Source organism: Stegostoma tigrinum, chromosome 37 (assembly GCF_030684315.1).
Source record: "Stegostoma tigrinum isolate sSteTig4 chromosome 37, sSteTig4.hap1, whole genome shotgun sequence".
Taxonomy (NCBI): domain Eukaryota; kingdom Metazoa; phylum Chordata; class Chondrichthyes; order Orectolobiformes; family Stegostomatidae; genus Stegostoma; species Stegostoma tigrinum.
Genome location: NC_081390.1, coordinates 18,914,402 through 18,935,900, shown reverse-complemented (window position 1 = coordinate 18,935,900; position 21,499 = coordinate 18,914,402). Strand labels below are relative to the sequence as shown.

Genomic DNA, 21,499 nt, shown 5'->3' with positions numbered 1-21,499 from the left:
ACTCACCCTTTCAGGATACGTCAGGATCTTTGCCACATGTACTGGAACTGCTACTTCATCTATACGTAGGTTGGGATCAGGAGAGATTACAGTTCTGCTGGAAAAATCCACTCTTTTACCAGACAAGTTTCCTCGAAATCGACCTGAAGTTCGATGTTAAATGAACTACCATTAATTATTAAAATTCTTCCAGTGCGGTATATTGTTAGATTTTAGGCCTTTCAGAAAACCAACAACTTTTTCAGTCTTATAGAACCCTATAAATAATATTCCCAGGTGTGTTGTTATGCCTGAATCACCGAACTTGCATATTTAACAGTTTTTTTTGGGGGATGGTTTTCGAGGGGTGACAGGGAGGGGGAGGGGGGTGGTGACAGGAACACAACAGAAATCAAGATGGAAACACGGCTTAATGAAGATCAAGATCTTAATGTTAAGTCAATGGAGTTAGTAGTTCCCAGATGAAGTGACAAAACCTAAGCACAGCTAACATTTTTTTAAAGCTTTATGCAAGGAATTAAGTTTACGGCTTCTCAAAAGGCCAGTCATTTAAAGAAATACACAGGAGATCATGCATTTCATGGCACCTGATGTTCGGATTAATTATCCAATTTCTTAAAACTTCTGGCCTAATTGAATTTCTATTATGTTGGAATATTATACTAGTATTAATTGTGGAAATACTCAAATGTACTGTTTTGTTCAGTCGTGGAATCACTGTGGGAAGCATTTGTTAAGTTATGTTTGTCATCTAATTACATTTAACAGAAAGAAATTCACTGTACTGTGAAGTAAGTACCTTGTTTTCCTTTCAGCCTTTGTACAAACCCTCTGGTCCACTTCTTGGGTGCCATGTTGAGAGGAATTCCAGAAAGTTCACTATTAATATAAAGTGCACACTGTAATTGTAGGAAATCCCAGTCTTCCATGATCATTTGAGTTTTTGCTCCAGACATTCGATGCTGAGGAAAAAGAAAATTCATCATCCAAATCTGTTTTTTGAAATGGAGGCATGCAAATTGATTTTGAACTGATATTTACAAATGGACTACATACTGACAGGGGTCAGTCTAGCTCATTTGGCTGGACAGCTGGTTTGCGATGCACAGTGCCAGCAGGGTGGATTCAATCCGGCACCAGCTGAAGTTACCATGAAGGATTCTACTTCTCAACCTCTCCCTTCGCATGAGGTGTAGTGACCTTCAGCTTAAATAACCATCATCTCTCTTGTATGAGACAGGAACCCTATGGTAAGACTATGGTGACATTTTACAGCAACAGTTCATAATGTTACAGCAATTTCTATATCCCTCTTTTTCAGAGACAAGATTTACGCTTGAAAAACCATTTTAAATCTAATTTTACCTCAAGAACACTCCTGTCCAATTCACTATATGGGTCTGTACCAGCATTTCCACACGTCAGTCCAAGATATCTTTTTGACATCATATAAATGCTAGTCAAATCTCTTTGTCTAAAACACTTTTATTCCTTAAGCTTTATTTCTTTCAAATCTTCTCTTCTTTCCATATCTTCTCTATTCTGTAGATAGTTCAAATATTTAAGTTATACATTTCGTCACCAACATTTCTTTGATGTTTTGCTGATAGTATGCAATGACTTTCATTCAGCAACATTCTGTGTCAGAAAAGAAAACTGATTTGGTGGCGAAGTTGGATCACAGTGAAACAAAGCAAAATAATAGTTTAGGCATGACTTAGGTTCTGATACAGAGAAGAAGCAGAGAATTTGGAAAGGCAGAGTGACTGTATACCAGATGTAGTTTTGGGGAAGCTACAATCTATCTATAGGGCTAAAGAGTACTAATTTCGCCACAGAAAAAAGCATAGTTAGAAAAACTATACAAAAGAACAGAAAGCTGTTGCTTTTGTCCAGTGTGAAATCTTCAAAAATTTCCTAACATATGTTTAATGCACTACTATGCTTAATATATAATATACCAATGTTTGGTGTATTATTTGAAGCTATATTATTGAATGTAATGTAAAAACAAAGTTAAAACATGGTCACAAGACAGTATCTAATTTGCTCTGCTAAAAGTCAAAATGCTTTTACATCATAGCAGGTAGCTAATGGGAGAGTTATGAAGTTTAGAAGACCATACTTAAAGGAGTCCTGCAACCTAAAGTCTGCCTGAACAAACTCTGTATGGTTTGATTGTTAGAGCTTAAAAAAGCCCAGACTGTCTTACAGGAAAGAAAGTGCAAGGTATTTATACTTGGAGATAGTTGCTGCCAGCAATGTGCTAACAGTGGATAGACTGGAGGCCTCCAAAGTTTCAGAAAAGTATTGTAAACAGGTGTGCTTTAAACTGCTTACTTCCAAGGTCAAAGAGAATTGGGTCTCAAGGATAGCCAAATGGCATTTTCACCATGTGATTAACACTGCCACCTCAAGAGGTGCAGAGGAGACCAGCGTAAAAACAAGTTTCCATGTTTTCTTAAAATATCACTGGCTATTGCAGATGATGGGTTAGTCTGTCAAGATCTGGGAGATAGCAGGTGAAGATTTAAGGTTTCTATGCTCACCGTGCAGGAACACAAGGAGAAGCACATGCTCAGATTAAAAAAAGATCAAATTTATGAGGAGTTGAAAAGATAGCTGAAAGATTTGTCTAATTCATGCTAGGTGGAAGATCTACACTCATACTTACACTTTGAAGATCAGTTCTCAATTTAGAAGTTATCAAGTTGAGAAAGGAAAACTAGTAAACCATCAGGAGCTAAAAAGCACTTTGGACTGATCTGGGAGAATTTAATGTCTGGTTAAAGACAGTATAATTTATACCTTATATAGTGTTCTTTTGTTGCATGAAAGATACGGAATGTGGGGGCATTCAGTTCTGTAAATTGAATTGAGTTGACTACAAAAATGTGTTTAGGTGACAGTGCAGTTAGTTTATTTGTTACAACAAGTTTAAAACAACAAATCTTGTAATCTGTTCGGCCAGTTTGAAGCTCAAATAATTTTTAAATATTATAGGTCTCTATGGGGATCTTAATATCAAAGACATTGAAAATATACCGAGGCTAAGAGGTCTTGAAGCTGCTACATGACAGATTTTCCAAAACTATTTCCTCGAACAAGTGTGTTTTGCACAATGCACAAAAAATAAAATTGCTGCATCAGATACATATACACAGAGGTAAAGCAAAAGCCACAGTTGCGCAGGTAAAACAAAAGCCACAGTTATGCATTCCTTTCATTTAACTTGATACCAACGAAAGTCCCTCTCATTTTGTGATGGCGAAGAGAACTTTATCACCAGAACTAGTTGCTTCACCCCCTCAAGAAATATTGCCTTGCTCAGACATAACTATAATGACTCAAGTTCAAATAGCAGCCAACATTAATGGTCCCGATGTCTTCACATTCTTTGACTTGCTCGTAAACATACACAGTCATAGAGATGGCTGGCATAGAAACAGACCCTTTGGTTCAATTTGTCCATGCCAACCAGATATCCTAGGTAAATCTAGTCCCATTTGCCAGCATTTGGCTTATATACCTCTAAACTCTTTCTATTCATATACCCATCCAAATGTCTATTAAATTTTCAGACGTTTCGTCACCATTCTAGGCAACATCATCAGTGAACCTCCGACGAAGCGCTGGTGTTATGTCCCGCTTTCTATTTATCTGGTTAGGTTTCCTTGGGTTGGTGATGTCATTTCCTGTTTTTTTTCTCAGGGGATGGTAGATTGGCTCCAAATCAATGTGTTTGTTAATGGAGTTCCTAGAAGCATGGCATTCCAACCGGAACTCCATCAACAAACACAGTGATTTGGAGCCCATCTACCATCCCCTGAGAAAAAGAACAGGAAATGACATCACCAAATGCAGGAAATGACATCACCAACCCAAGGAAAACTAAACAGATAAATAGAAAGCGGGACATAACACCAGCGCTTCGTCGGAGGCTCACTGATGATGTTACCTAGAATGGTGACAAAACGTCTGAAAACTAACCTTCCAGCTCAGCGAGCAAACTCACATCCAGAACCTCAACCTGAGCTACAAATCTTCTCAAAACTCGCTGTCTATTAAATGTTATGGTACCAGCCTCCACCACTTCTTCTTGCAGCTCATTCCCCAGCCCCAGCTTTTTCAGCCTCTCCCTACAGGTCAAATCCTCCAACTCTGGCAACATGCTTGTAAATCTTTTCTGAACCCTTTCTAGTCTCACAACATCCTTCCTGTAGCAGGGAGATCAGAATTGCACCATGTACTCCAAAAGTGGCCTAACCAATGTTCTGTACAGCCGCAACATGACCTCCCAACTGCTATACTCAATGTAAGCATACCAAACATCATCTTCACTATCCTATCTACCTGCGGCCCAACTTTCAAGGAACTATGAACCTGTACCGAAGGTCTCTTAGTTCAGCAACGCTCCCCAGAAAATTACCGTTAAGTGTATAAGTACTGCCCTGATTTGCCTTTCTAAAAGACAGCATCTCACATTTATCTAATGTAAATTAATCATATACTCTGGAGAATAAAATCTTCCAGAATTAAACACAATCTGAAATAGATAAACCCAATGAGAGGGTTTCTTTGATGAAATACAAAGTGCTGCTGTTTAGTAGGTGGGTGGATGAGTTTAGGAACTTACTCTGTTAAATGAGTGGGCAAATCAATGGCTGACACAATATAATTTGGATAAATGTGAAGTTATTCACTTTGAAGCAAAAACAAGGCAGCAGCTTACTACCTGAACAGCTGTAAATGGGGAGACAGGAGTGTGACCTGGGTGTCCTTGTGTACGAGTCACTGAAGGTAAGCATGCAGGTGCAGCAGGCGGTAAAGAAGGCACGTGGTATGTGGGCCTTCATTACGAGAGGTTTTGAGTACAGGAGCAGGAATGCGTTGTTACGGGTATACAGAGCCTTGGTGAGGCAACACCTAGAATATCGTGTCCAGTTTTGTCTCCTTTTGAGAGGAAGGATGCTCTTGAGGGACTGCAGTGAAGGTTTACCAGGCTGATTCCAGGGATAATGGGAACTGCAGATGCTGGAGAATTCCAAGATAATAAAATGTGAGGCTGGATGAACACAGCAGGCCAAGCAGCATCTCAGGAGCACAAAAGCTGACGTTTCGGGCCTAGACCCTTCATCAGAGAGGGGGATGGGGAGAGGGAACTGGAATAAATAGGGAGAGAGGGGGAGGCGGACCGAAGATGGAGAGTAAAGAAGATAGGTGGAGAGAGTGTAGGTGGGGATAGGTCGGTCCAGCGAAGACGGACAGGTCAAGGAGGTGGGATGAGGTTAGTAGGTAGCTGGGGGTGCGGCTTGGGGTGGGAGGAAGGGATGGGTGAGAGGAAGAACCGGTTAGGGAGGCAGAGACAGGTTGGACTGGTTTTGGGATGCAGTGGGTGGGGGGGGGGGGGGGGGGGGGGGGGGGGGGGAGCTGGGCTGGTTGTGTGGTGCAGTGGGGGGAGGGGACGAACTGGGCTGGTTTAGGGATGCAGTAGGGGAAGGGGAGATTTTGAAACTGGTGAAGTCCACATTGATACCATATGGCTGCAGGGTTCCCAGGCGGAATATGAGTTGCTGTTCCTGCAACCTTCGGGTGGCATCATTGTGGCACTGCAGGAGGCCCATGATGGACATGTCATCTAGAGAATGGGAGGGGGAGTGGAATTCCAGGGACACGTGGTCTGACATATGAGGAGAGATTGACTAGATTGGAATTGTTTTCACTAGACTTCAGAAGAATGAGACTTATAAAATTCTAATAGGACTGGATAGGGAAGATGCAGGGAGGGTGTTCCTGATGGAGGGGGGGGGGGTGTATCCAGAACCAGGAGTGACAGTAGGAGGATTCAAGATAGAAGATTTAGGATGGAGTTAAGGAGACATTTCTTCAACGAAACAGCAGTGAGCCTGTTACCACAGGAAGTAGTTGATGCCAAAACACTGGATGTATTCAAGAGGCAACTAGATGTAGCAACTGGGGCAAAAGGGGTTCAAAGGTTACGGGGAGAAAGCAGCATTCGGCTATCGAATTGGACGATCAGCCACAATAATGAAGAATGGTGAAGTAGGTTCAAAGGGCCAAATGGCCTCCTCCCGGTCCTACGTTTGTGTTTAATCAAACTTAGGCCAAAAGTTAACTGAATAAAAGGCATTTTGCATCAGAGTATGCTTGATATAAATATTTTTTGTTTAAGAAGGCAAAACCTACCATTTTTATAAACCGAGATCCTTTGACATTCAATTGCGTGCCACTGTTGAACACCACACTAACAACATCCTATGGGTTACCATTGAAAATAAATTGAACTTCACTATAAATTTAAATACCGTGGCTACAAGAACATATTCACAGCTAAGAATCCTGCAGGGAGTAACTTACATAGGGCAGGAAAGTGATGGAATGCAAGCATACCAAACATCATCTTCACTATCCTATCTACCTGCGACCCACTTGCTTGAATGAGTGCAACAACAGTCATCAAGCTTGATGTCATTAAAGACAAAGCAACCCATTTGATCATTACCACGTCCACAAATATTCGTTTCTTCCAGCACCAACACCCAGTAGCAGCAGTTGGTACAACGTACAGGTTGCACAGCAGAAATTCAGCAAGGCTCCTTGGACAACATCTTCCAAACCCAAGGTTACTGAAGTCTAGGATAAAGGTAGCACATACATAGGAACAGCACCTCTGCAAGTTCCCTTCAAAGTGACTCATCATCTTACTTAACACGTTGCCATGCTTTCATACGTCAAAATCCTGGAACTTCATCCTCACTGTGAGCATAAATACAATAAATGGACTGCAACAGTTGTAGGAAAGAGCTCACCACCATCTTCAAGGGCAACAAATTCTGGTTTAGTCAGTGAAGCGCACATTACTTGAATAAATAACAAAAGACTTCAACCCCTCTAGTATTCCTGAGGTTTCTCTGGAAAGTAGTTTTCTGCATTTTGTAAATATATAATTTCAGTACAAACAAAATGTATAAGTTTAGAATACCAGAATTCTGACGTCTTATAAACATTATACAGCAAATGTTTTATTAACTGGCAGCTATGGGACCAGGCGTTTGCCATTTGATCAAATGTTCTAATTGATCAAAAGGTCCACATAATCAATGCATAAACACATGCTAAGTAATGCAGGAGTATACATATCATTTTTATATTTTGTTTACCCCATCATTTAAATAAAAATCACCTGCAGACAGCCTTCTTATTCGCACCCTTGACTAACTACTTAGACATGGTAGAGATTGCGGTAATACGGTAAATGTCTGGCATTTTAGGCATATAATTTTTTGCTGGTTTAACAAGAGGGCCAGTTAAAACAAAGTTTGCTGTACATAAAACTTTACAGGAACTTTTAATAAAATTAGTTACTTGGGTAATGTATCATCTTAAATATGTACCAATTCTCTTAAATATGAAAATATCTTAATATTCAAACAATTAAAATATTGAGTATTTAACTTGATATTACAATCCTACATTTGATCCAAATGTCTCAATCCTTGCCAGTGACACAAAAAAGCCCCTTTGTAAGAACTGGAAATACACAGGGTATCATAATGTTTGGGTAGGAATGGGAATCTTTGCTCATTTATCACTCGCTTAACAAAGGCACTGGGAATGAAATGATGAAATTATATTAAATGTTTCACACTTCAGATCACACAATGAGAACATTAAAGGCCAATCCTCAAATATAAAGTCAAAAAGGTAAGTAGAGAACAAATATAGATAAGTAAGGAACAAAGTCAAACTTACACCCATTTTGGTTAATCTTATCTAATATTTTCAGGGAATGCCTTTTCAAGAAAGCTGTTATTTAGGATTTGTATTACTTAGTGTAATTATTAGATAGCAGATCAGTACACAACAGATTTGCATGTTAAACACAAGTGCATCATCAAATACTATATTACAATGCTGTACAAAATATCAGTACTAGAAATGTGGCCTGACCTTTTTAATTACATCATTTAAGAAGATGATTTCTGTCAGCTTCATTGTTAGGTCATCCTCGTTAGTTCCCGATTTAAGATCGCTGACCACAGAAGGCCTGATACAAAGTGGAGGAACTAGCAATCGAGTAAGGACCAGGTCTGCAGGTTTTCCTGCTTCCAGGTTCATAAGCAGCAGTGGGATATCTTCTGAGGGAATTCTTTTGAACATATTTAACACCACAAGGGGATTCAGATTCTCCTGAAATATGAAGTGACAGAGTTGTTAACTTCTTTTCCCCAAATGCTAAATTAATGTTGCTTTTAGAAATGTTCTGCAAGCAAACTTTAACAAAGTAGTGTGCCTCAACAGCATACTAATTAAAGTATATATCCAAAATATTGGTGGTGCAGTGTCCATATCTATCACAATACTCTAGTTAAAAGATTAGCTCTGTGAATACCTTTAGTGATTGTCAATTAAACATTTAAACTCTAATAGATACATTAGAATTTGAAGTGCTAAAGTTAATTTTATTGCATATTCATATTCTCTCTAATGAGTTATTACACTCAAGAGCACAGCAGGTTCTCAAATGGACCTCACATTATCAATCTTACCTATCTATACAACTGATAAAACTATACAAGAATATTCAATTTGAAGATCACAACACTAACCTGAGCTCTTCCAAGCAATGCCTCCACTTCTTTGTTATGTTCTATTGCAATATCAAAAGACTGGAGAAAATCTGATACCACAGGATCCATCACTTTCTTATTTGTCTTGTACTTTTCGTGAATAATTTTCAACAAACCACATTTTTTCACAGGGCCTTTTAAAATAAAGTGCCAACATTTTTAACAACAGAACTAGCTGAAAGAAAAACAAATACAGAAAGCTGTCCAATTTGGGATAAAGGGTGGAAAATGTTTTAAGTTCTTGGGATTTCTAATGCTCGTTAAAAATAATAAGGTTTACAAAATAAGGTACCAGTCTGGTGATGAGTAGTGATATTGGCATGGAATCAGTTTGGTTGTAAATAAGGAACAGCAAGGAAAAGGAGTCACGAATGGAAGTTCTCTATAATCCCTGGAGGGATCACTCACTGGAGGGACAAAACGTAAACTGCGAAGCAATGGAGGTGTCAAAGAAAGGCACTACAATTGGCATGGACGATTATACTCAGCATAGCGTCCGGACAAATCAAATGGGCTTGGTTAACATGAAAGCAAGTTTATAAGGTGCATCAAGGATTGATTTTTATTTGAAGAGCAATACATTTCAGGCATTTCCCAAAGAACAAGCTATTTTAGATCTAGTAACGTGTATGAGTTAGGATTAATAAGAGGTCCTGAGGATGCCTCTGGAGGAGTAGAAATTTCAACATGGTAAAATTTCACATTCAGTTTGAGGGAGAATAGCCTGGGTCTCAAATCAGTATCCTGAACTTAAGAAAGAGATATTACTGAAGAATGAGGAAGGGGTTGTCGAAAGCAAATGGAGAAAATAGATCAAGGGCATAGTCAGTGGATGAGCAGTGCAAACATTTAAGCAGCTATTTCATACTTCTGAACAAAAATGTATTCTAGTCAAAAATAAGGACTTGATAAGAAGGATAAGCTACCTGAGGGTTAACAAAGGAAGTCAAGGAGCGTATCCAAACAAAAACTAAGGCAGACAAAATAGTAAAAACTGGTGGTAGACCAGAGGATTTGGGCCTTTTATTTCCAGAAATTAGTAGTAAATGACTAAAAAGTTAAAGAATTTTGTCTCCCAGTTATGGATGTCTGTAATTTTCTACACCAGAGGGTAGTGGAGGTGAGATCACTGAAAACATTTAAATAAAAGGTAGGCAGATTTCAAAATATCAGGTGTACAAGGCAATGAGGAACTGGCACACAAAAGGAATTGAAACCAGGGCAAGATCAGCCATAATCTTGTTGAATAGTAGGGCAGATTTGAGGGGCCCAGTGCCCTGCCCCATTCTTATTTCTATGGTCTTGCCATACTTTATAACATTTCAGAAGGAGCCTGGAACAATCCATCTTGAATGAATCACATTAAAAATTCCATGTTGTTTACATACAAACAACAAAACTCTTCAAAGAACAAAATGAATTCATAGTTAATCTGCTTTTCGGCAGTCTTGGGTGAAGGAGGACGATTATAAGAGACTTATTCTTTGTTGAATAACAGTTTGAAATTTAAAACACAATTAATTGTCAGACCGGTTGAGGAAGTTTCAGTTTGACGTCTCATCCAAAAAAAATACCTTTGACAATCCAGCCCAACTTCAGCACTGGAGTGTCAACCTACATGTACTCAAGTTTTGATGGGGATCTTGAACCCATAGTGTTCTGACTCGGAGGCAACACTACTATCAACTGAGTCATGCAAAGTTGGCGATTTAAAAACCCATTTACTTTTAATATGCAGGCCAATTCAGAGACTGAACAGCTATTCTTACGCAAGGATCCTGTTATAAAATAAGGCATCTCATTTGGCTGACTGCCACCCAGACCACATTTTTACAAATTCTTCAAGATTTGATGCAAGATTTTGCCACGAAGCAAAAGGATTTTTTATCGGGTGCTATTCCAAAATACAAGTAAAGTTTTTTTTTGAAAGATTCGCAGGCTAACTAAACTCTTCTGTATGTTGCCAAAATGTCCACTGTTTTCTTCTTTTCAACCTCGAAGTTAATCAACACAAATACTTTTGGTGCAAAGATCAGGACTGTTTTGTTGGCAGTGTGCAAGCTCCTGATTATTTGTGGAAGATGCTCTTTTATTGGTCAGCTTATCCTCAAAGCAGGACACAAAGCAGAATACCTGAAGGTATCAAAGCATTCAGTGTGGCTTCAAAATGCATGCTAAACATTGAGTCAAACAAGTCATGAGACACATACATTAGGGATTCCAGTTTGTTGACCTTTCATATCCAGCTACCTATTTAATACAGAATTATGGAAAAGTTTGTGTTATGGACTCTTCTATTAGGAACTGGGATAAAATTTTGACTCATCAATTTTTCAGAAAAATGGAATGCACTACCCAGCAATATCCCATGCTTTACAACAGTGATAAAAGCGATTAATAAGAAACCATGTTGACATGAGGCAATCTGAAACACTCACAGATACGATAAGTTAAGGTTTTTTCGTGCACAGCTTCCGTAATTAACAGAATATCAGCAGTAATTTACAATGAACTCCCACCATTGAAGGATCCACAATATAGACAGAAGGTCCTTTTCCTGCATTTTTCAGAGACTTTCTTCTTTAGGCCTCGTTTCTGAAGATAGGTTAAACCAGGCCTTTTTAAAGTATCAAGAAACAGCTTCTTTTCTTCTTGAGACAGCAAGATATGAGAACATACTTTACAGATCATCTGGGAAAAGTAAACACACCAATGCGTGAGCAGCTTGAATCATTAGCTTCCTAAACAACTACAGATAAGTTTGCATGTATGACATTGGTGGACTAGACTTTTAAATCAGGGATTGGGAACTGAACGTGAAGGCAAGTTTTAGATCCATACCAAGGACAACCTAGCTGAAGGATATCAACTGCAGTTTACAATATCCCAGGAAATTAAATACAAGAAGCAAACTTGCTGCACAATAATTGACACAAGAGCAAAAGTAAGCTAACTAGCCCAAGTCTGCTCTGCTATTCAATGAGACTGTGACTGTACTGAAAATCCTGAACTCAACTTTCCTGCTTTATCCCCTTAATTCGCTTAAAACATTAAATATCGATCTATCTCAATCTTGAATATAATTAACAACCCAGACTGGACAGATTTCTGCCATAAAGAATTTAATAGATTCACCACCGCCAAAGAAGTTCCTGCCCATCTCAATCTTGGGTGCCAGCTTTCTGTGATTCATGCACAAGGACCCCCAAATTTGTGTTGCAGATTTCTGCAGTCTTTTCTATTTAAATAAGAATCGGCTCCTCTATTCTATGTGCCAAAGTTCATAGCAGATGGAATATAATGTGGGAAAATGTGAAGCTAAGTTATTCTCCTTACTAATTTAACCTGTCTATATCCCTTCGCAGACTGTGCTATCCTCATCACGTGCCCTCCCACCCAAAGTTGTGTCATCTGCAAATTTGGTGATAGTACTTGCACTTCCCACATCCAAGTCATTAGTATATACTGTGAATAGTTATGGCCCAGCAATAATCCCTCTAGCAACTGCCATATGATATTTGCAAAACTTTCATAATAAAATACAGGAAGAGCTATGTTATCATGAACATTCCAAATTATAAACTAATGTCTTCAATGCACCAAGTGCTTGTACAACTTAAATCACAGCCCATACGGATGCAACAAATTTTTGAAAAGAACAGTTATTGTATGTTCCCCCTTCCAACATTTTCAAAAACTCACTGGTACAACACATCCTACTACTGCATTTTCTTTTCTTCCCTATGACCAACCTAATGCCGGTTGAGTAAAACTGAAAAAACCTAGTTCATTATTCTCTGCTTGACAAGACAGCAGCTTGAGATCAAAATAAATAGTGACCACAAAATTCTCCCTGTTGAGCTGAGCAGGTGTTTCAACAATGGTACTTATTATAATTAGTCACAGAGTTATACAGCATAGAAACAGTCCAACTCGTCTGCGCTAACCAGATATCCTAAACTGACCTAGTCTCATATACCAGCATTTGACCCATATCCGTCTAAAACATTCCTAATAAAATCTCAGTTGGTTCTTCAAGATTGTTGAAATGGATCTGCAGCATATAAGATGATCATTTTGAAAATTAGGTCACCTAGAAACAAGGCGCACAGCCTCATTTTTGCTCAAGTACAGAGACATCTATCAAAGTCAAAAATGGCAAATACTTTGATGATCTCTGCCCACTTCTTCCCATACACTGACGGCATCAAATACTTCAATGTCAGATGGCCTAATCCACAAAGTTCAATCAAAAGTTCACAGAGCTTCCTGCTGCTCTGTAACATTTCCATCTTCCAAACTCTTTCCTTTGAGCAAGGTTTTAAAACTTTACATATGAAAGAGAAATGTAATGCAGACAACTAGAAACTAGTTTCAGAACATGACGCAGTTTGCCTTCACAGCTGAACAAACCAGTTTTAGATCATAGGTGATGGCGTAGAAAGACCCTACAACCCCTCATGTCTGCAATAACTGAATAAACTACCCATGAATTTAAGCCCACTTCCTAGCACCTGATCCACAGTTTTGCAGATTAAAGCATTTCAGATGAGGATTCAGGTTTTCTTTTTAAAGACTTCAACCACTAAACTGGGTAGCACCTTCAAGTATCTCTTCAGGTCCCTCTAGTTCTTCTATCAGTTACCATGAATTATGTCCCTGGGTAAACTGCCTCTCCACTAATGGAGAAATAGGTATTTCCTATCCACTCTACACAAGCCCAACCTGCTCTGTTCTAAGGAATTCAACTCTTGCCTATCTAATCTTCCTCGTATCTAAACTTTTCAAACCCTGGTTACATTCTTATAAATTCCCACTGTACAATATCCAGAACAATTATGTCCTTCCCACAAATGTAGCCAGCCTAATTGTACAAAAAAAAATTCAGCTGTGACCTGACTAATGTCTGACATAGTTCCACAATAAATCGCTGCTGGTATTCAATAACCCATGCAATGAAGGAATGCAGATCGCATGGCCTATAATTAGTTAGCCTATCCTTTGCACCCTTTTGAATATGGTACAACACAATTCTCTTCATGATTCAATTTCAATCCCATAGCTAACCAACAAGGTTACTGTTTGCAAAATCAGTAACTGTACTACAGCAACTGCATGTAACTTTTGAAAACCAAAAGAGTGGATGCTGTAAACCAGGAACAAAAACAAAGTTGCTGGAAAAGTTCAGTAGGTCTGGCAGCATCTGTGAAGGAGAAAACAGAGTTAACGTTTCCATCACATATTCCCCTCCCTTGTCTGCCTTCCGCAGGGAACATTGCCTCCAGGATACCCTGGGCCACACTTCCTTCACCCTCAACACCTCTCTGCAGCCCTATGGCACCTTCCCCTGTAACCGACGAAGGTGCAACGCCTGCCAATTTACCTCCTCCCTCCCAGTATCCAAGGGCCCAAAACATACTTTCCAGGTGAAGCTTCCCACTTGAACTTCCCAGAATCCAGTCTACTGCATTCATTGTTCACAACGTGGTCTCCTCTACATTGGGGAAACGAAGCGAAGACTTGGTGACCGTTCACAGAACATCTACGTTCTGCTCGCAAAAAAGACCCTGAACTACTTGTTGCCTGCCACTTCAACGCACCACCCTGCTCCCTGCCAACATCTCCATCTCTGGCTTGTTGCAGTGTTCCTGTGAAGCACAACACCTCATTTTCTGCTTGGGGACTCTGTAGCCCTCCGGAATCAATGTTGAGTTCAATAATTTTAGGGACTAAACTCTCCCTTGTCCCAGCCCCCTACCCCACATACTAGACCTTGTTATCACATAACCTACCATTACACACCCTCCATTGTTAGTCACTAACAGTTCCCAGACTGATTGTTAGCAATTCCTTTGTCTGTCCAACTGTCTTTCCCCCTCTTTGGGCCCTATCCTCTTGTTGACTCCCTACCCCACCCACCTCCCTATTTTCTGCATATAAACTGACGTTTTCCCAGCCACCATCAGTTCTGAGGAAGGGTTACTGGACCCAAAGCATTAACTCTGTTTTCTCCTTCACAGATACTGCCAGACCTGCTGAGCTTTCCCAGCAACTTTGTTTTTGTTGTTGTTGTTGTTGTGTATGTAACTTTGCCTACCTGCAAGATGCCAATAATAGCTTTAAAATAACCAACATGGAAACACGGCAACTCCAAGTCAATGTAACCATAATGTCCAATGCAGTCAGCCAGATTCTTTCCACATGTTTCACATGGACGATCCTTTTCACTGGTTCCCTATTGAAGTACAAGGGTTAAAATTGATTAAGAATATATTACAATTCAATGACAAATTATTGAAGTCACAAAACTGCTTTTCGATCAATTTAACACCAATATCCATTCCATCACATTTAAATGTATTTTTCTTCCAGGTTGCTATTGTTTGGTACTTAGATTTGGTCTTAGACAATAGAAGGATGCAGGAATCATAGAATCCCTACAGTGTGGAAGGAGGCCATTTGAAGGTGGCACCAACCCTCCAAAGCGTATCCCACCCAAAACTATCCCCCTATCCTATCCTGGTAACCCCACATTTTCCCGTGGCTAATTCACCTAACCTGCACATCTCTGGACATTACCAGCAATTTAGCATTGCCAATCAACCTAATCTGCACTTTTTGGATTGTGGGTGTAAACTGGATTACCCCAGAAGAAACTCATGTAAACATGGGAAGAATATGCCGACTCCACACAGACAGTTATCAGGGCCTGGGTCCCCCATGCTGTGAGGCTGCACTGCGAACCACTGAGCCACCCCGATAGATGGATACAAGATTAACACAGTTTATGACTGGTACTTCAAAAAATTAAACTCCATCCAGATAACGTCAGAAAGGAGAAATACAATACAAGCCAATTAGCAACATTACTTAATGCTTTGAGTTGATGAAGCAATCCTTAAGATACATGGTTATCTTACTACAATATTACTGCATACGAATTTTGACCTTACCATGCGATGATCCAATACGCCATGGGACAAAGGAGTATGACTGTTGTCTTGACTATACAGGTTCTTGCTGACTACCTGGATATGCGCTTGCTGCCTCATCTGTTCTGCAGACTTCATCCCAAAACAGATGTGGCTTCTATGAGAAAACAAACCAAGAGTCACTATGGTGTTGTGTGTTGCATTTAATAAAGGATCAGATCAGTCTGAATTAAAAAGATAAAGGGTGCAAAATAATCATGTTAAATTTATCAGTTTATATCTTTCCAACAAACATTAGTCGAATTGTCTGCTCACAACTCAGTTGTCAACAGGCCACTTCTAACCCCAGAACTGCACTTGAAATATTAAGTATACATATCAGGTACTCATTGATTCTTCTATATGACTTTGATGTATAAACCCTTGTATCTTTCAGCAAAAAAAAAATCAAACTTACTAAAACACACATGGCAATTCTACAGGGGACAAACTGCTTTTTTTAAAAAAATGCTTACTGAAGTTTCTGAATTATCAATGCCTGTTTCTCCTGGTCGTTGTATGCATGATGTTTCTACTATGAGCAAGAACTTTCTTGTGTGAATGCAGGCCCAGAGTGTTCCCCTTTTATTTGCCAATAAGGAAACAGCAAAAAAAATCTTCAAAACTCAAATGGCTGAAGTCAGCATTCTCACAAATATCATTTTTTAATACTTTTATAGAAGGTGGGCATCACTGATAAAGCCAGCACTTGCTGATTATCCTTAATTAGTCTTGAACTGCCTGGTGTATTGAGTTACTGAGAAGGCAGTTAGGACATGCAGACTAGAACAGGTATCCAACACTGAATTCCCTCATTAAAGGGCAGAAATAAACTAGGCTTATTTTATGACAATTGACAGTAGGGTGAAAAGTCAGACTGTAATTTAAAAAGCAGAACCTCAAAAACAACCAACTAGATTTACAGATAATAAAATGTGAGGCTGGATGAACACAGCAGGTGAAGCAGCATCTCAGGAGCACAAAAGCTGACGTTTCGGGCCTAGACCCTTCATCAGAGAGCTAGATTACAGACTTCAGCTACATGAAAAGAGGCAGAAGATAGATAAGAATCAAGAAGTGAAGGGTGGTAAATACTGAGAGGGGTAGCCTTAGCTTACAACAGGATGTAGACAGGGACGTCACATGAGCTGATCAGTGGCAAATGGAACTCAATCCAGATGAATGTAGGATGTTCTTGGGCAGGACGTACAAGGCAAAGGAGTACATGATGAATCATAGGACTCTGGAAAGCAGCAAGGATCAGAAGGATCTAGGTGTGCAAGTACATTGGTCCCTTAAGATATGAGGACAGGTGGATACAGTTGTTAAGAAGGAATATATGTTTAAAAGCAGGGTACTTCTGCTGGAAATATATGAACATTGGTTAGGCCAAAGCTATAGCATTGTATGCATTTCTGGAATCCACATTATAGGAGGATTGCAACAGCGGTGCAGAGGAGATTTACAAAGATGCTGCCTGGGCTGTGGAAAGTTTCAGTAATGAAGTGAGATTAGACAGACTGGAGTTGTTTCTCTTAAAGTAGAGAAGATTAAGAGAATATATGACCAAGATGTAAAATTTACAAGCAGACAGACATCAAGAAACCTTTCTCATTGACGGAGGGATTTAGGGAAAAGGACAAAGTTTAAAAGAGAGGCAAGAAAAAACATTTTCACCCAGAGGGTGGTGGAAATCTACCACTCTCACAGGCAGTGAGTTCTAGAGGCGGAAACCCTCATAACATCTAAGCATTTAGATGCTCACTTGCGATGGCATACAAGGCAATAATTCAAGTGTTGGCAAACACGATTAGAATAGTTAGGTGACAAAGTGTGAAGCTGGAAGAACACAGGAGGCCAAGCAGCATCTCAGGAGCACAAAAGCTGATGTTTCGGGCCTAGACCCTTCATCAGAGAGGGGGATGGGGAGAGGGTTCTGAAATAAATAGGGAGAGAGAGGGGGAGGCGGACTGAAGATGGATAGGAGACCGTAGGTGGGGAGGTGATAGGTCAGTCCGGGGAGGACGGGCAGGTAAAGGAGGCAGGATGAGGTTAGTAGGTAGGAAATGGAAGTGCGGCTTGAGGTGGGAGGAGGGGATAGGTGAGAGGAAGAACAGTTAGGGAGGCGGGGACGAGCTGGGCTGGTTTTGGGATGCAGTGGGGGGAGGGGACGAGCTGGGCTGGTTTCGGGATGTAGGGGGGCAAGGGGAGATTTTGAAGTTTGTGAAGTCCACATTTGATACCATTGGGTTGCAGGGTTCCCAAGCTGTTGCTGTTCCTGCAACCTTCGGGTGGCATCATTATGGCAGTGCAGGAGGCCCAGGATGGACATGTTGTCTAAGGAATGGGAGGGGGAGTGGAAATGGTTTGCGAATGGGAGGTGCAGTTGTTTGTTGCAAACCGAGCGGAGGTGTTCTGCAAAGCGGTCCCCAAGCCTCCGCTTGGTTTCCCCAGTGTAGAGGACGCCACACCGGGTACAATGGATGCAGTATACCACATTGGCAGATATGCAGGTGAACATCTGCTTAATATGGAAAGTCATCTTGGGGCCCGGGGGTGAGGGAGGTGGCGTGGGGGCAAGTGTAGCACTTCCTGCGGTTGCAGGGGAAGGTGCCGGGTGTGGTGGGCAGTGTGGAGCAGACAAGGGAGTCCTGGAGAGAGTGATCTCTCTGGAAGGCAGACAAGAGTGGGGATGGAAAAATGTCTTGGGTGGTGGGGTTGGATTGTAGATGGCGGAAGTGTCGGAGGATGATGCGTTGTATCTGGAGGTTGGGGGTGGAATGTTAGGACTAGGGGGGTTCTCTTTGGGTGGTTATTGTGGGGGCGGGGTGTGAGGGATGTGTTGCGGGAAATGCAGGAGACACAGTCGAGGGAGTTCTGACCCACTGCAGGGGGGGGGGGGGGGGGGGGGGGGGGGGGAGGAGAGAGTTGCGGTCCTTAAAGAATGCGGACATCTGGGATGTGTGGGAGTGGAATGCCTCATCCCGGGAGCAGATGTGGCGGAGGCGAAGGAATTGGGAATAGAGGATGGAATTTTTGCAGGAGGGTGGTTGGGAGGTGTATTCTAGGTAGCTGTGGGAGTCGGTGGGTTTGAAATGGACATCAGTTTCTAGCTGGTTACCTGAGATGGAGACAGAGGGGCCCAGGAAGGTGAGGGATGTGTTGGAGATGGCCCAGGTGAGCTTGAGGTTGGGGTGAAAGTTAGGTGGTTGTTTTTGACTGACACAGACTCAACAGGCTGAAGTGGGTTCTGATTTGTGGGGCACCAGTATGGGGAACGTGGGATCTGTGCAAATGGGATAATCCACACCCGAGCCATACTGGAATTGGTGTTCGTATAAGCCACATAGCGAGGAAAATAGAAATGGCTTGAAACTAAACAAGGAGAGTGAGAGATAAAGATTGGGCGATTGTAACATGACTAAGTATTACGAGATAAAAAACAGAACTAAAGAATCCGTGTCTCAATGTATACAACATTCATAATGAAGTTAATGAATTGATAGTGCACATTTAAAAGAATAAATACGATTGACAATTATTACAGAAACATGACATACTAGATCGATACATAGAATGGGAGGATTATCGTGAGAATAAACTGGACAGTGCTTGCTTTAACTACAGTTCAGAAGAACAAAGGACGACAGACTGAAGTTTAAAAATAGTCCTGACAAGATGGACATAGAAATAGTGTTTCATCTTGTGGCCCAGTCCAGGACTAGGGGACACTACTTTAGAATTAGGGATCACTCCTTTAGGACAGTGATGAGGGAGAAAATTTGCTCTTCAAGGGTTGCGAGGCTTTGGAATAACCTATCTCAGAAAGCGACGGAGATGGGACGACTGAACGTTTTCAAGGTGGAGCTCATTTGATCCATTTGCTTAACAAGAATTTAAGAATATTAGGGATAGATAGGAGCTTGGACTTTGGAACACAAACAGATCAACAATGATCTTAAATAAGACAAGGCAGAGCAGACTTGAAGGGCCAAATCGCCCACTTCCACGAATTCATACACATGCCCAGTGCCATTGCTACTATAACATTGCATCCTGTGTTAATTTTCAGAATGACTGATCCTGGCACTTCCACTGTTGAATTAAAGGGGATCAATTAATGGGGCTTGAGAGACATTTTGCTTACAAATTAGCAGAAGCACCATCTCTGAATTATGTTCAAGGAAGGTGGCATGAACATTAAACAAACAATGTCTAATCTCACAGAATGAGTTTTCAAAATAAACTTCAAATGAATAATTTCAGAGACCTGCACTCAGAAAGTCATACAACATTTCCACCAGCCCAAGTTGTCCATTATCGTGTACTCCAACTCTCAATCACATCTTAAACTCCCAGAAGAATCTAGCCCAAGCCACCTTTTTATCCAAAATGCCCTAGTCCTGTGCATTCCACTCCCCAGTCCTCTGCCAAACAAAAGGCTGTCCCCAGCATCGCTCCTACCCACCCTCACTTAGGATACCAGGATTAGCTGCCAAATGACTGATGGAGTCATCTAGTGTACTCCAAATTAAAAATTACAGACCAAGTCTACACCTGGCCGTGCCATGCCTGACCTTCAGCTGGTCAATATAGACCATAGATATTTGGGCAGCTGTAATGATTGATGGACCAAAAAAATACACGTACCACTGTCATTTACAGTACTTGGCCTTTAAACATCTCCTTTATCCAACTCCACATCAACTATTATTTCTATCACTCCAATCCTCCTCCAGTTACATCCCCATTTCTCAAACATCTCCCTCAACCCTTCCTCACACCTCTGCCTTCCAACCACCCAAAGACCTCTCACGATATGCCCCACTTCAAGGTCCACACCATCCCTCTCTGAATCACCGCATGTTCATCCCTCACCTTCTCATGTCTCCAATGACCCCTCACTTCACTAAAAACCTCCTCCTTACATTTACCCTCTGCTCTCCAACCCCCATGAGCCCCAAGAACCCTGATGACGAGGCCCTCCCAAGGCATTATGTCCAATCTCACCAAGACCTTTCATGACATCCCCACATTCCCCATCCAAATCATGTTCAAACCTCAACCTCTCATGTCTGTGATGACCACTCTCACATCTCCCATCGTGTCTCCCACCCACCCCCTCCATTTTCCCCTTAAGTCACCATCCCATCATGTCTCCCACCCACCCCCCTCAGGTGTCCAGCCCCTCCTCCTCTTCTACCTCATATCTCCCATCTTCCTCTCCTGTCTCTCTCTCTCTCCCAACCTTCCTCCTTCCACGAACAGGCCCTGCTCTCCAGTGAAGCTCCAACTGTCCCAACTCACATTTTCTTGGCCACATCCGTCTCCCTGAACTGCTCCTTCCCCATGCCGCCTGCTGTCCGAGCCACCACCTCCGACCATCACACCCCGACGCCCGGCACTGACCTTCCAAATACCCTCCCCCGACAGCGCCTCCCGCTGGCGCTCACGCCACCTCTGCAATTGCAGCGAGTAGCGGGCAGGAGGCAGCAGCACAACTAGTGGTGGGAGGATTGCACCGCAGCCAGCGTCTGAAATACACTGTCTGAAACAGACAAGTTTGTAGCGGAGGTTAAAATTGTATCAGTGATAATGGGAACTGCAGATGCTGGAGAATTCCAAGATAATAAAATGTGAGGCTGGATGAACACAGCAGGCCAAGCAGCAACTCAGGAGCATTGGCCTGCTGTGTTCATCCAGCCTCACATTTTATTATCTCTGAAATACACTGTCTGAAACAGACAAGCTTGTAGCGGAGGTTAAAATTGTATCAGTGATAATGGGAACTGCAGATGCTGGAGAATCCAAGACAATAAAATGTGAGGCTGGATGAACACAGCAGGCCCAGCAGCATCTCAGGAGCACAAAAGCTGA

The 21,499-nt window shown here is 41.4% G+C and overlaps 1 protein-coding gene across 3 annotated transcripts in view; it reads right to left on the bottom strand.

Annotated features, from left to right (window-relative positions):
* The window catches only part of polr3a (polymerase (RNA) III (DNA directed) polypeptide A), a 62,575-nt gene extending 41,532 nt beyond the window's left edge, over positions 1 to 21,043 (bottom strand). For 2 of the 3 annotated variants that reach the window (XM_048563603.2, XM_048563602.2), the window contains exons 1-8: positions 20,930 to 21,043; positions 15,605 to 15,740; positions 14,749 to 14,886; positions 11,171 to 11,342; positions 8,631 to 8,785; positions 7,972 to 8,211; positions 800 to 962; positions 7 to 143 (exon numbers count right to left, since the gene is read on the bottom strand). In XM_048563603.2, coding sequence (XP_048419560.1) covers positions 7 to 143; positions 800 to 962; positions 7,972 to 8,211; positions 8,631 to 8,785; positions 11,171 to 11,342; positions 14,749 to 14,886; positions 15,605 to 15,740; positions 20,930 to 20,973 — 1,185 coding nt within the window. In that variant the 5' untranslated portion in view covers positions 20,974 to 21,043. Of the gene's footprint in view, positions 1 to 6; positions 144 to 799; positions 963 to 7,971; positions 8,212 to 8,630; positions 8,786 to 11,089; positions 11,343 to 14,748; positions 14,887 to 15,604; positions 15,741 to 20,929 lie in introns of those variants that run through there. The other variant, XM_048563604.2, reaches the window with a different exon arrangement.
* Between the last annotated feature and the right edge of the window lie 456 nt (positions 21,044 to 21,499).